The sequence below is a fragment of the Balaenoptera musculus genome, chromosome 14 (genome assembly GCF_009873245.2).
Source record: "Balaenoptera musculus isolate JJ_BM4_2016_0621 chromosome 14, mBalMus1.pri.v3, whole genome shotgun sequence".
Classification (NCBI taxonomy): domain Eukaryota; kingdom Metazoa; phylum Chordata; class Mammalia; order Artiodactyla; family Balaenopteridae; genus Balaenoptera; species Balaenoptera musculus.
The window spans coordinates 3663433-3678664 of NC_045798.1; the positions used below are offsets into that span (position 1 = coordinate 3663433).

The 15232-nt window shown below is 50.0% G+C and overlaps 2 protein-coding genes across 2 annotated transcripts in view; one reads left to right on the top strand and one right to left on the bottom strand.

Annotated features, from left to right (window-relative positions):
* Positions 1-15232, top strand: part of SLC15A4 (solute carrier family 15 member 4) — a 126284-nt gene that overhangs the window by 90616 nt on the left and 20436 nt on the right. The gene's annotated exons all lie outside the window — the stretch shown is intronic.
* TMEM132C (transmembrane protein 132C) overlaps positions 1356-15232 on the bottom strand; it is a 74324-nt gene continuing 60447 nt past the window's right edge. Inside the window, exons 2-5 of the mRNA XM_036874803.1 lie at positions 12416-12621; positions 10444-10717; positions 8550-8741; positions 1356-2850 (exon numbers count right to left, since the gene is read on the bottom strand). Coding sequence (XP_036730698.1) covers positions 1687-2850; positions 8550-8741; positions 10444-10717; positions 12416-12621 — 1836 coding nt within the window. The 3' untranslated portion in view covers positions 1356-1686. The remainder of the gene's footprint in view (positions 2851-8549; positions 8742-10443; positions 10718-12415; positions 12622-15232) is intronic.

Here is a 15232-nt window from a genome sequence, read left to right on the forward strand (position 1 = left end):
AGACTAGCAGACGGTTTATTTCTTTAACAAGTTGTACATTTGGCGGGGAGAAGAAGTAATAGGAGTTAAGTGAAATAAGAGACAGCCCACAAGATACTGACTTGTCAAGCCATGGAAAATGTTTTAATGACAATTGGCATCACAGGTATAAATAAATAGCTCCTTTTTCCCGTCTGTAATATGTGCTAGAAATATCTTTTTAAAAGGTCCGGCTAAGGTTATGAGGCTTCGAGGACCCTTTCTTAGCTATCGATTTTAGTAATTAAAAAAATAAAACAGGAAGCATTGCCGGTATCTGCGGGCGCCGCCCCACGGAGAGCATCACGTGACAGCCGGGCGGCTTCGTCCCCAAGCAGCTGCGGACAGAACGGAGTCTTGGGCTTTGTGTCCCTGCCTCGTGGTCTCCTCTGCCTCGTACACTTCACTTTGGATGAGTGCATTTTGCAATGTGCTGCTACACGATTAGGCTGGTACCAAAAAGCACAGTTGACTGACAATCTAACGTAGATTTTCGTGTTTTCCGTTAATGCTGGTATACCCTGCCTAACGAGGTAAGAAAAACAACTGAAAAACCCTCAGACAGTTTTTTTAAATCCTTGTTCATTTGGCAATATCAGCATGTCTCGGGTTAGATCTACCCTGTGAGGCTGGTGCTGATTACTCTTGGGTCTGGTTTCTCTCTTGTGGATCTGACCTCATCTTCCCCTGGGAGAAGCATCTGCACGACACCAGTGATGGAGTCCTGGAAGGGTCAGGGGAACCAGGCTGGGCTCTGTGCTGCTGGCTGTGTCCCACTGGTCCAGCCTCTGCCAATGTCCCACCCGCTGGCTTTGGCCCTGTGGTGGGTGTAGTGGTGATGGGTGAAGGCATCTTCCCCCATCCCCCCCAAAGGCTCTGAGAACTCCCCCTGATTGTAGAAAACCCAGCAAATATCAACAAGGCTGGAGGGATACAGAAAAGCATCAAATGTAATACTTAAAGAGTGGATTAAATGACATCGTTTCTAAGCATTCATCTGATGTATAGGAATATAATTTGTTTAATTTAGGAAAATATACCATTGGATCCTCAGGAATAAACATTAAATATAAATCAAATGGAAGTCTAAGACACAAAAAGAAAAAAAGGAGGGAAAAAAGAGAATGTGGAAAAAGAAAAGATGATTAAGTAGAGATGTAAAAATCCTCAGGTCTATCCCAAGAGGCAACCAATATTCAGAAACGTCTCCTCCCCAAGCCCAGGGTGACAATCCAAGGCTGTCCTCGGAAAAGGAATATTGAATTAAAACGGAAAATGTCTCTTAGCAGGCCCTAGTTTTAATATATTTTGCTCCTTTATTAGAAATATAAACAGATGATTACTTGTCTTTTTATTTGTCTTTTTGCATTTTTTTTTTTAACAAATACTTTTTGGTAGCTTGTCTGGGTTATATTTTGACTCATAAAATAACCTTCCCAATTTGGCCCCACGTAGGTCAAACGTCTCCAGAAGCTCCCTTCCCCGAGTTTATTTAGCCGACTTGTGAACATCTGCCGTCATCAACCTCTGATTACAAAAAAAGTCCCTTTCCGGCTTCAGAATATCCAGCTGGTTTCCAAGGGGACCCCAACGGTTCCCTGTTCAGCCCCAGATTTGCTCTGGAACCGAAGGAGGGCGTCCAAGCGCTGGCCCTTCGGCCAGAGGGGCCTAGGCTTTGTCCTTGAACTTCTCCAGGCAGTCTCTGAGTTCTCTGGGGGCGCCCACGCCCACGTCCTGGCACACCCACTTGATGTCCTCGTCGGTGCCGCCGAGGATGGAGTTCACGGTGGGACAGCTGTCGTCGGCGGGGATGGTGGTGAAGGTGGTGAACTTCACCTTTTTCCTCTTGGAGGTGGGTGAGTGCAGGGGCTCGTGCGTCTGGCCCCTGCCCTGCCTGTCCCCGGAGTCGGCGGGCCTGGGGACCTGGCTCTGCCCGTGCTTTTGGGAACCTCCGTTGAGCAGGAGACGGTTGCTCTCGTCTATGACGGTCGTGCGCTCGTCCTGCCGGGGGCACGCGTCGCCCGCGTCCTCCAGGAGCTCCGCCTCGTTGCCCAGCCACACCCAATCGTGCGAGTGGGTCACGGAGGCCTGGCCTTCCAGGGGCACCTGCTTGTGCCTGTACTTGAGGGCGAAGGTGGCGCAGTTGATGAGGAAGACGAGGATGGCCAGGCAGAAGACCCCCAGCAGGGCGTACATGCCGATCTCCAGGTCGCTCAGGCCGCGGGGCGCCTGCACCAGGTCTCCGGGCCCCGGCCCGCCCCCCGCCTGCGGCAGGTCCACCTGCGCCGGGAAGTTGGCGAAGTCGATGGGGATGGTCTGCAGCTGGCCCTCGCCCGCCAGCCGGCCCCCGTCCAGCCGGCTGTTCTTGCCCACCTTGTTGTCCAGCAGCGACTTGGCCGTGGGGCTGCCCCTCCGGAGGGCCCCCTCCTCGCGCTCCGCGGAGGAGCTGCCGTACCAGTGCCCCTCCTGGCCCTTGTGGCGCCGGTCGCTGGCGTGGTTCTTCATCTCGGCCTCCCCGTGGTCCCCGCCGGGGCTGGAGTCGGCGTCGTTCTGGCCGAACTTGACCCTGACGATGCCGACGCCCACGGCCAGGACGCTCTTGCGCTTGGATTTCTGGCAAGTCTCCGCGATGGTCAGGTCCACTCGCACCAGGGGTCCCTGGCCTTCCCCTTCGGCCGTGACCACGGGCCGCCCGGGCGAGCGGGGCTGGGGGACGGACACGACGGCCTCGTCCAGGGAGGTGGCGGTCAGGGTGAAGTCCTTGGTGTCGTAGATGTCCAGAGGTGTCACTGAGCCATCGCTGAACTGGAGCCAAGTGCTGAGCACGGCTTCCTGCGGGGAGAGGGGCAGTTAGAAAACCACGGGGGAGGCGAGAGGGGGGAGACGCCTCTTCTCTGGGCATCGCGCCTGCCCCCATTCTAGAACAGAACCCGAAGACTTAGGGGCAGGACTCAAAATCCAGACCTGGTGGCTGATGAACCTGGGGGAAAAAAATCCAGGTTTTATATCAAGATCCGAGAGTCACCTTAATGGAACCAAGAACCAATGTAGACAGGCAATGACAGCTCCAGTGTAATCCTTACCCAGGGAAAAGACCCCATGAAAAGCCCTCACTGAATTTAGGCTCCATTGAATTTGTTTGTTTATTTATTTATTTATTTATTCCATTGAATTTATTACCAGTGATGTCACTTGAGCGTGTCTGCTGGCTCTTCACATGATCTACTGCTCAGTCTGACGCCCCCTCTTCCCTCCTATCAGAACCCTTGTGATGACATTGAGTTCAGTATGTTCCATTCTCCGCATAATCCATGGTAATCTCTCCATCTCAAGATCCTTAATCACATCTGCAGAGTCCCCTCTGACACATCAGGTGACGTATTCACAGGGTCTAGGAATCACACGTGGCCATCTATGGAGCGCCATTATTCCACCTACCGTGGTGGTGATGGTAGCTAAGGTGTCCATAGTGCTTCCTGGGTACCAGCCACTGTTCTAAGTGGTTTTCATGATCAACTCATTGAATCACCACAACAGTATACAAGGTACATGCTGTTATCTATATTTCTCATTCTGCAGGTGAGTAGACTGGATCACAGGGGGGACCCGAGGCTCACCCAAGTTTCCACCGCCAAGTGACAGAGCTGGGTTTGAGTACAGTCAGTTTGTCTCGAGTTTTAACCACGGTTGCTGGTCAGTCTCCTGGCTGCCTTTGACTCTGAGGTCACTGACCAGGCCAGGGATTGAAGGAAACAATTGTGATGTGTCTGGAATTCTTCCCTGTCCTCTAAGAACAGGCATTGAGTGGTCCAATTTTCATTCATCTGATCATTTCAGGGACATGTATTAAAAGCCTCTTCTGTGTCAGGCCATGTGCCAGACACTGAGTAGTCTTGGACAGAAGACTGACAGAGAGTAAACAATACACGGCTGTTTATCGTGGCAGGCTGGGATGTTTCCTGGAGCTGGGCTGGGATGTTAGTTCTGCATAAGTTTGATATGCTAAGTTTTACTTTATTTTTTAATTTTTTTTGGCTGTGCTGCATTACTTGTGGGATGTTAGTTCCCTGACCAGGGATTGAACCTGCACCCTCAGCAGTGAAAGCATAGAGTCCTAACCACTGGACCACCAGGGAATTCCCTAAGTTTTACTTTTTAATGTACAGTTCAATGTACAGGGAGGAAGGAAGGTGATTGGAGGTTAGGAGGGAGATGGGTTGGCACTGGCTGTGAAATGGCCAGGAGAGCTCCTGTTGGACAATCTGCTGGATGTTATGAAGGTGAAGCAGGGTGCAGAGGGGGGAAGGAAATGGGCAGTGATCTCATGGTTGGGAAGAGCTAACGGAACCCCAGGGGTCTGTTGTGGGAAAAGGATCCTGTGTTCCTCTAATCCTGGCCTCTGGACACCATGGCAAAGGGCAGAGGGTTTGAAGTGGGAGTTCTGAATTAAATACATGGATCCACTATTTCCCCGGGAACATTTTTCTTTAAACCAATTCTTCTGGGCCTCAGTTTCCCCAGCTGAAAGTGGGAATGTGAATACCTAAACCATAGGGTCTGGGATGGACATCTATTTGGCCTGACCAGTTTCCATTCCTCCTTTCCGATGGGGGCTAGAACACTAATTTTCCTTTCAGAACCATGCCTTTTCTCCATTCAGGGTTTGAGGAGTATGGGTGGGAGGGACCCACCTCTCCAGTTCCAGAGGTGGGCACGTGTCCAAGGTCTGGCCAATCGGAACATTTTACTACCCTTTTCACAGTGATTGGCTCAGAAAGAGGCACATGACCCAAACCAGCCAATGGGACGTGATCTCTGGGCTTTTGTTGGAATTAGAGCAGAATTTATTTCCCCTGGAACTACTGAGTTGGGATGCAAGCTGGAATGGGAAGTGGCCATCCTGCAACCACTTAGGGACAGTCTGCTGGAACCTGAGGCCAGCACAAGGGAGAGAAAGTTAAGAGATGGAGGGGGAGAGAGAGCGAGAGAGAGAATCTTAAGAGCACGTCTCAACAACAAAGAAGACTGGCTAAGTATAAACTAGTTAAAAACTAGGTAAAAATATACAAATAAGAGATGCAAATTCCCAGGAATCAGAAATGAAAAGAGAAGGCATACTAGAGCGGTACAAATAGGTAACTGTTACTGAGACGGCTTGAGGGCGTGCAGAGCTGCTCAGAAGACCTACCAGCCAGTGGCTGGGATGGTGATGCCCAACTAGGCATGTGTCAGATTGGGGTGAAAGCTTTTACGTAAAGCCAGGACTCCTCTCCACATATGGGGGTGAGAAAGCCTACCCACTGGGCCAGAGGCACAGCCGCGACGCTTGTCTGTGCGCTAAGCACTGGGTGTGAAAATGTCTCCCTTGGAAATCAGAACCTCACGCCTTCCCCAGGAGCGGGGAGTCTGGAGTTATAACACCTGATGGTGAAGGAGCTGCAAGACATTTACTTGAAACTGGACCCATACACATGCAAAACTGCTCAGGAATGCCTCAGGAACCATACAAAACAAAGCAACCACAGCTCAAGAGGTGCTCATGATAAAAAAAATTACAATCCCTAGGAGGGAAGGCTCTACCATGAGAGAAAACCGTAAGACTTTCACATAGAAAGATCAGCAGACGAAGGATTCGAGATAATAAATGAAAAAGACTATAAAATAAAACAAAGCAACAACAAAAATAAGCCAAAAAACAATAGTTAAAGAGAGTAAAAAGGAGTAGAAACTACACTGAAAGAGTGGGAGTCACCGGAAAAAGAACAGGGAGCTGTGGAAAGAACCACACAGAACTTCTAGACATGAAAAATACTCTGGTTGAAATTAATTACTCAGTGGATAGTTTGAAGAGCAGATTAGACATGGTTGAGGAGAGAATTAGTGTAATGGGAGACTGAGCCAAGAAACTTACCCAGAATGTAACCACAGGAATATAAAGAGATGAAACATAGGAAAGGAAGGTTGAAAGAAATGAGAAAGAGAATGAGAATGACCAACAGTTTTCTGTTAGGAGTTCCAGAAGCAAAGAATTTGGGAGGACTTCAAGAGTCAAAGAAATAAGGGCTGGACATTTTCCAGAATTGAGGACAAGTGCCCATAATAGAAATGAAGGTTTCTGATGACACCACTGGAGCATCCAGATCTAGCTTTACCTGAAGATGCAAATGCTTGGACATGAACTGATAAACCCTGACGTCTGACTCAACCAGCCCGAGTTAGGCCTCTATCACTTGTAAGGAAAAGCCCAGACTATCACCAGCTTCCTGTTAGGAGTGAGTGAGAATGTTCACGAAATCTAAAGATGGTGTGTGCTCGCCATTGGCATCTGCCCACTTTCTGACAATACCTGCCTGCTTAACTTTCAGCTGTCAAGCCCGCAAGGTGGTTTTGCCTGAGGGCATTCTGGCCTCTGGAACCCATGTGGTCATGCCCGTAGCCAGAAATGCTGAGAAATTAACACCCTCCAGAAGCAGCCCTCCACTAAGGGCTGACGGGAGGTGTGATAAATATCCCAGCTTCCTTGCCCTCAGGTACAATGACTCTCCAGCCTTTTCTACACTGGCTGACGGTTTCCCCAGGAGACCCAGGCTCCAGTAGCCCACAGTGGCGGCTGAGTTGGGAACACACTCTTTTGGCTGTCTTCCCTTCCTTCCCTCACTTCCCGACGCCCTTCTGGTGTTCCCTTCACCGCCCAAATGAAGTCCTTGTACGTGGATCCTCATCTCAGGCTCAGCTTTTGGGGGAATCAAAGCTAAGACGCGACTGGTTCAGGAATTTTCCCCACCACCCTCCTCTCCTTTAGCTTCATCAACTTACAAATCGTACAATCGGACGGGCCCTCTTCTAAAGCCTCAGTCGAATGCATTCATGTCGGGGGAGACCTCATTTCACTTCACTAGCCTAGCTTTCTTTAGCACTAATAGGGCACAGGGGAGTGCAACTGCCCTCATAGTCACGGCATAGCCATCTTTCAGATTTTGTATTTCAAAGTTGGAAATATCAAGAACAAGGGGCCAGCCTTCCACACTCCAAGGGCTGAGATAAAACATTGTTAACGCAGCATGCAAGTTCATCTTGGCTGACTTTTCGCCTTGAGTTCATTTTTCTTCATCAACTCTAGACGGAGAATGAACTTAACATCAAACAAGCCCCCTGAATGGCAGGCAATCCGAATTAAGCCCTCAGAACCCCGCGGGCTTGCCAACCTCCATCTCCATCATCCCTGCTGTGTGATTGAGACCAAGTCCTTCCATTAGCTCATGACAGCGAGGTTGGAACATACGGGTTGTCTCGGGAGAAGCCAACGCAATTCCCCAAAGATGAGAAATTCTGAAATACTTAAACTAACACACGTCCAGGCATGATTTAGAGCTCCTATTCTTTCAAGAGTCGTGTCTGCAAATTGAACGAACTCTATCCATAGATCCCCTTAGGCAGCGCCGGGGCGCTCCAATTACCATCAGCCAATGAAGACAGATGGGTGAGGCTGGATACTGATGGGTGGCCTTGCCCCATGCCAGGGAGGTGGCAATGTCACTTATCCCCTGATTAATTACCGGTTCTCAGCAAATAGCTCCACGCTTTCTGCTTTGTCTCCCCACTTTGCTTGCTCTGCTCTTTCTGAACCAGCAAACGCCAGGCCAGTTTCCTGCCCCCAGGAGAGGTGAGCAGAGGCCCCAGTACCGGGAGCTGGGCCAGGATGGGAACCGACTCCAGGTCCCAGCTGGTCATGCTCTGGAACCATACCAGGTAGCAACGCGCAGCACTTCTAGAATGGTCCGCCCTAATCCTTGGAACCTGGGACCATAACGAGATGTCCCTCCCATGATGATGTTATATATGCACAGTTGAAGTTAGGGAGAGCTGCCTGGCTGAGCTGGGTGAGTCTGCGGTAGTCACAGGAGCCTTTGGAAGCAGAGGAGTTTCTCTGGCTGGTGGCATAGGGAAAGTCAGAGGTTGAAAGCACGAGAAGAACTCCACGCACCGTTACTGGTTCTGAAGATGACGGGGTGGTTGGGGGAGGGGTGGGCAGAGAGAAGGGAGCAGAGAGAGGCTCCCAGCCAGCAGCTAGCAAAGAAGCAGAAACCTCAGGCGCTCAGCTGCACAGAGGACTGGATTCTGCCAACCACACCAGTGAGCGCAGGAGCAGATTCTTCCCCAGAGCGTCCTGATAAGAGGCTTTGCTCTCAGCCTGTGAACCCAGGAGCATGGCACCCAGCTGAGCCCACCTGGACTCCTGACCCGCAGAGCTGTGGACGATAGTGGTGGTCGTCTTAAGCTGCTAGGCTTCTGACAGTTCGTTGCACAGATGGCTAATCCATCCCTGTGCACTGGGAACCATTATTCTGGTTCACCACAGACCCCACTTCTTGGACGGTGTAACCACGTGCACTTTACATAGCCCGCAGCACTCCACCCTGGAATGTGGGTTGGGCACCCTGCCCCCGTTCCTCCCACCTCCCTCCCCTTTGGCTGAAGCAGGTGTGGCAACCAGCCTTGCTCCCCTCGACCTCCGGCGTCCAGGCCCCGACCTGTTTGGGGGTTCTCAGCAGCTCCTCAGCTGTGGCCACAGCCGTGACGGCCTTGCTGTTCTCTGTGCTGGGGTGCAGGGTGACCGACAGCCCAGCCACGAACTGGACGGCCAGGTCTGTCACCGAGACTTTGTCATCTAACACGGTTACTGTCTTCTCGGCCAGGATGGAGTCAGACAGTGGGGACAGCACCTGGGCAGGACACAAGATAAATCCGTCACACCTGCTTCTGGATGTTGGAACCTTTCCCTCCATCCTAAACAGGGTCCACAATATAGTGTGAAGGAGCCACACATCTACTTCACTATATACACTGGCCCGTACTGGGCCTTTGTGAGAATCAGATAAAGTCACCTCTCCCCTGAGACACTTTAGCTCTAGCTTTTGGAAAACGGACATAAAAATTAAAATCCATTCTGTCTTTTTTTTTTTTTAATTAATTAATTTATTTCTGGCTACGTTGGGTCTTTGTTGCTGCATTTGGGCTGTCTCTAGTTGCAGCAAGCGGGGGCTACCTTCGTTGCGGAGCACAGGCTCTAGGCGCGTGGGCTCAGTAGTTGTGGCTCGCGGGCTCTAGAGCGCAGGCTCAGTAGTTGTGCCGCACGGGCTTAGTTGCTTCACGGCATGTGGGATCTTCCCGGACCAGGGATCGAAGCCATGCCCCCTGCACCGGCTGGCAGCTTCTTAACCACTGCACCACCAGGGAAGCCCTCCATTCTGTCTTTGAAAGGAAATGACCCTCCCCATTTAGATGAGGCTCTCTTGCGTACCACACAACCTGGTCAACCGTACGCGACAATTCTGCTGCCTGGACCTGTGAAGAGTCGCACACAAACTGACTCTGCACAGCCCAAATCCCATTCTAGGTGAATTACGGAATCAACTGGAGACCTGAGTTGTAAATAGTTTACTCTCCCCTCGGGCCCCCAGCACAATGTGTCCTCTGCTGAAATGTTACTTTCTGCCTTATCTCATAAACCACATGTAGGACCTGAGATGTCTCAGGTGAAATGGTAGAAACGTATCTATCATTTCCACCTGGGGTGGTTGTGAAAGGATCCAGAATGACATTCCAAAAAGGTGGAGTCACACACACGACTATCTGTAAGACAGATAACCAACAAGGACCTACTGTATAGCACAGGGAACTCTACTCAGTACTCTGTGATAACCTATACGAGAAAAGGATCTGAAAAAGAATGGATATACGTATATGTATAACAATCATTGTGCTGTACACCTGAAACTAACACAACATTGTAAATGAACTATACTTCAATAAAATTAAAAAACAAACAAACAAAAAACCAAAAAGGTGGAGTCAGTAGGGTGGGACTTGATGGGTTGACTAAAAGGCCCTCATGCCCTGTCATCTGTCCTGAAATCCCACCATTCTATACATTTCCTTGAGCAAAAGAGGCAGTCGGATTTTGAAGAGAGTTTGTCGAATGACTATATGACAGAATGACAGACTGACTTGAGGAAAGAAGGGAGGAAGGGAAGAAGGGATGCATCCTTCTTTGGTCACCGGTAGGAGCAGTGCAGAGATGGGGGAAGGTCCTAAGAGGGTGTAGGAGGTGCGCATCTGGAAAGCGGGCACTGAGGGCGGAGGAGCAGAGTCAGGGTGGGGTGGGGTGGGGTGGTGAGAATGGAGTACGCAGCAGTGATGGGGTCAGAGCGGTGCTAAGGGGTGTGGCCACCACCTTCTCAATTCTGTTTGGAAGGAGCTTGGGGCTCAAAGAGCTGGTCCAGGCTCACCTTTCAGGGGCCCCAGGATGCCATCATGAGGACAAGGAATTGGGCACGAGGACACGCCCGTCTAGTGAGCCTCCCCCAGGGCTGGGTACCACATTCGGTGATGGGCGTGCAGAAGTTCCCAGCTCCGGCTTCCTACCTGGATGGTTGTCATGCCAACCTCCCTCCCGACCAGGATCCTGCTGTCCTGGAGAGTGGCCACGTGGGGTTCCTCCAGCTTCATGAAGTCTGCAACCAGGTGGGTGATGTCGAACTGCCAGTCGGGACTGAGCAGGTGGCTTGGCCGGCCCCAGGGGCTGGCGCCCTCAGACACAAACTGCGTGAGGACCCGCACGGTGGCGTGCTGGTACTGCAGGGCACAGCCTCGGCCCCGCCTCTCCTCCTCATCCTCATCCTCGCTGTCTCGCGTGGGCCTGGTGGGAAAAGAGAAGAGGCTCTCAGGTCAGGGGATGGAATCCAAGATGCTCTCGAGTCACGAGGCAGGTGCTCCCGTCAACGTACAAGAGACAGCATCCTGGGCAGGAGCCTCAGGACCACACAGGAGCACCAGCTCTATCACCGGGCAGCACAAAGGGTGAAACACCTCTCTCTCTCTCTCTCTCTCTCTCTCTCTCTTTTTTAATAATGCAAAGAAGCAAGCTTTATTGTACTTGCCAAAGGAGGAAGGTAAGACTTAATTGAGAAGAAAAGGTGAATATCTCTCTCCACTAAACAGCATGACCCAAAGGATTTCTCCACATCCTATCCCTCCTTATATAGGTAACCCACAAAAAATCCCATCTCTCTTTTGAAGACATTTATTGACAAATAAAAGATAGAAGAACTAATATTTACTAAACCTACACTGTCCACAAAGTAGCAGAGAACCATGCCTGGCTATTTACAACTTAATTTCAATGAATAAAATTAAGCAAATCAAAACATTAAATTTCTCAGTCACTCCATAACCCCTCGTGCTAGTGGCTACCATGCTGGACATTGTGAGTCTAGAGCATTCCACCACTGTAGAAAGGTCTATTGGGCAGAGTGGTATGATGCTCTTGAGATGTGTCTATCCTAAGCTCTGCATGGATGGACTCTTTTAATCTCATAACACCGTGAGGCAAAACTGTAATTATTCTTATGTCCAGATGAGGAAACTGAGGCAGAGAGATTGGGTGGCTAGCCCAAACTCACAAAGCAAGAAAGTAGCTGAGCTTGGATTTGAACCCAGCAAGTGTCAGTTCTGCCTTCTTCAGGGACATGGAACGAACCCATATGTTGGCCACTCGTGACCACTAAATGGTCTGAAGTCTTGGCTGGAGTCATGGCTGTCCTCCCCATCAGGACAAATGCCTTCAAGTTTACCCTGTAGAAATGGATTCACCATTTCACTGTTCCATTTATCCATCTTGAGATGGACTCCAGTTGCCCCTTAAAAATCAAGACCCTGGTGCCTGGGAGACTGTCAGGAAAATAGTCGTGGTGGTTTAAGATGGAAGATTCCATGCAGGAAACCGGAATTCAGCAACAACTCTTATTTAGCTAAACTGAGGGCCACAGAGCTGAGAAAACAAGACCCCAAACTCCTACATGAGACAATCCAGAGTCAGAATAAATTAGAGGCTCTTGTTTAGGTTTAAGAGGAGACAGCAACCCCATGGTCCAGTATAAGCGCAAGCGGGCTTTACCCAATATTTTGCTATGCATAGAGCTTTTCAAGTTTATAGATATTCATCCAGCACAGAAAAAGGATTCACCGTTTTGCTTAGAGAAAATAAACCCAAACTTAAATTCCCTGGGGGTGGAGGGCCTAGAAAATCGTGTTACTTCTGTGGCTTCATTCTGGAGGGGCCACTTGCAGGAGACAGTTTACTAGGAGCCTGTGCAGAGCGCAAATGACCGGACCTCGTGCTGACGCAGCCACTCAGCAGCCTTCCTGCCTGGCTGGGTTTCCCTGGGCCTTGGTTTCCCCAGAGGGTTGTTGGTAGGCTGTAGGCATGTATGCGTTGCATCGTGTAATCACCATGGTAACAGCATCACCTACTCTTCACTGGCTCCTTTAGCGTTAAGGTCAGTGTCCACAGCCGTTGCCGTCACAGCTCTGACGCATCTCCCCGTCCCGGGCTTACCTCTTAGTGGCCACGATGGGGACCCTCCAGCCTTTAATCTGGCTCAGCTCCGTGTCAGAGACGTCGATCTGCAGGGGCAGCCGGGGCACCCACACGGTGACGTGCAGGGGGGCGCTCAGGTGCTGGTATGTGAAGTTCACCACCGTGTCCACCTTGCCTTTCATCTCTTTGCCATTGACAAAGACGTAGTCGCAGCGGTCGGACACCTGCCAGGACAGAGAGGGGATGGAGGAGGAGACGTTCCTGGGGGCCCTGGAGGCCACCCTTCTGCCATTTGTCCTTTTCTCTAGCAAAGCACGCATGCTTGATTTAGGTTCCCCTCAATGCAGAGCCTGAGACAAGGATTCAGTGCGGTTGGTTTACTTGGGAGGTGACCCCAGGGAAGGGGGGACCAGGGAGCAGACTGAGGGAATCAGAGAAATAAGAAAAGTTGGTAGAAAGGTACATCTTTGCATTTGCTGCTGTGACCATCAGGCTCCATTTTTCTGGGCCTCATGGAAAGCATACAGAATTGTCCACCTGCAGTATGAGAGGCAGGAATATTATCTACCAGCTCCTCTCCTGTCTCTCTTTGAGTGAGGGCTGCTGTGTGAGTTAACTTCCCCACACTTTTAGGCTGAGACACAGGCCCTGGGATGGAAAGGAGAAGCAGAAGCAGACTGAGAGAAGCAGCAATCACTAAGTGAACTTGAATCTGCACAGAACTGCAGCTGGGACTGAACTCTGGGTGGACCCAGGGAATGTGATTTGGGCACCAGAGGTGTCTGTTCTCCAGGCTGATGTCTGCTCAGAAGATGAGCCACACCCACGTCCCGCCCCATCCAGCCTCCCAGGATCTGAAGGGATTGTACCGCCTTTCTCTCTAGCAGGGCTCTTCCAGTTCCTACACTCTTGCTCCAATCACACGCAGCTCTGATGGCACCCCGTCAGGAGAACGCTCAGGCCTTCGCACATGTAGTTCCCTTTCCCTGGGAACACCCTTCCCTCCCTGTTTGCAGCACCTCCCTTGAAGCCCTAGGATTGTTTGTGTATCTGTACTGTTACTGTTCATCCTGTGAATGGCAGAATCTCATTAGTGATGACCAACTTATGTTTCCTTCCCCTGAATTTCCTCCTTTCACCGTTCCCATTTCTAGAAGATCATGGACTCAGGAAAGAGACAAGACAGAGCACAAAGCAAAACAAACACAGAGACAAAGAAAATAAAAGTCTTCAAGCGTCTAGATTTTGTGTTCCAATGCCTAAACCCTTAAGAAGATGCATCTATTTACAGCCCCACGGATATTCTCATGTGGCAAAGAAACAGCTGGAGGATACCCGTGCCCCCTGGGAGGAGGCTGCAAGGAGCAGAGTGCCCAGGGGTGGGACCACATCAGAGGCAACCCATGTGGGCTCCGAATGATAATGGGTGTGCCCTAGCAACTGTGAACAGAATGCCCCCTCCCCAAGGCCTTCATACTAGTTAAGTCTCCTAGAAATTATTAGCCTCGGATGATGTTTCGTTGCCATAATGAATTGAAAACTGAAAAGAGAAATCAAGTTGCGTTATAGAGAAACATGACCCATCTTGCACAGCCAAATGTATGGGATGGGATTTACACTAGCCCGATGTGTAAATTCACATTTTCAACTGCAAAACTGTAAAATCCTCGAAGGCAATAAGTACATCTTTTTCTTCTTTGATCTCTTGGTTCCTCGTACCAGCTGCTCATGAAGTGGGAGTTCAGAAAAGTGGATGCTGAATGGATGAATGGATGGATACAAGAATGGATGGATAAATGGATGGACAGATGGATGGATGGATGGATGGATGGATGGATGAGTGGATGGATAGATGGATAGATGGATGAATGGGTGGATGAATGGATGGATGGATGGGTGCATGCATGAATGGATGGATGGACAGCTGGATGGACGCCTGAACACGGCCCTTTCTTCATGGGGTACTTGCTTCAAGACAACCAAACAAAGATCTTGGGGCAAAGGAGATACAGTGAAAGACTGAGATAAGATGGAGCCAAGAGCAGTGGAAACACAGGAAGTTAATTTGAAAACTTCCAGAAAGCTCTAGAGCAGTGTTTCCTAACCTTTTAGGAGTCATGAACTCCTTTGAGAATACACATAAAGCTAATTCTTGCCATAGAAATGCATATACACACAGTTTTGTGTAGCATTTCAGAGTTAATGAAGTCACACATGGACTCTTCACCCAGCATTCACCACACTACGCTGTAATTGCCAATTTGCTTATCTGTCTCCCGTCCAGGTTATATACGCTGGAAGGAGCAGCATTTTCTTCAGGGGGGGCTACGGCCCCGGTTAAATAACATCCAACGCTGAGCAATGAACTCTTGTGATCGCGCTCTCTTTCCCCAGCTTCTAGGGACTATGGATGGGTACTCTGGGCCCAATTTTCATCTTCAGCTCGCACTTCTGTTTGGAGCGGCAGGTGGAGAGGGTTGGGCTGAGCGAATTTCCTCCATCTGCTGGGGACAGTGGCAGGGGGCAGTTGGGAGGGGAACACATGGATGGATCTTCTCACTCATGGTCAAGAGTGGTTTAAAAATGTGTGCCTACTGATTAAGAGGGGAAACCAATTTTCGTCCCTGTCCCAGATTTGTCATTAGCATGTAAACACTGTCCTGGATCCGGGCAGGCATTAGCATAATAGCCAAGCAAGAGTTATATCAGTAATCACTTCTTTAATCAATGTTGTAATTTACAGACCATTGACTTTCCTCATTTATTACCTTTCTGAGCTCTGGTGGGAAGGAACCTGGCTGCTCTAGAATACATAAATAATTAAGAGGAACGCCA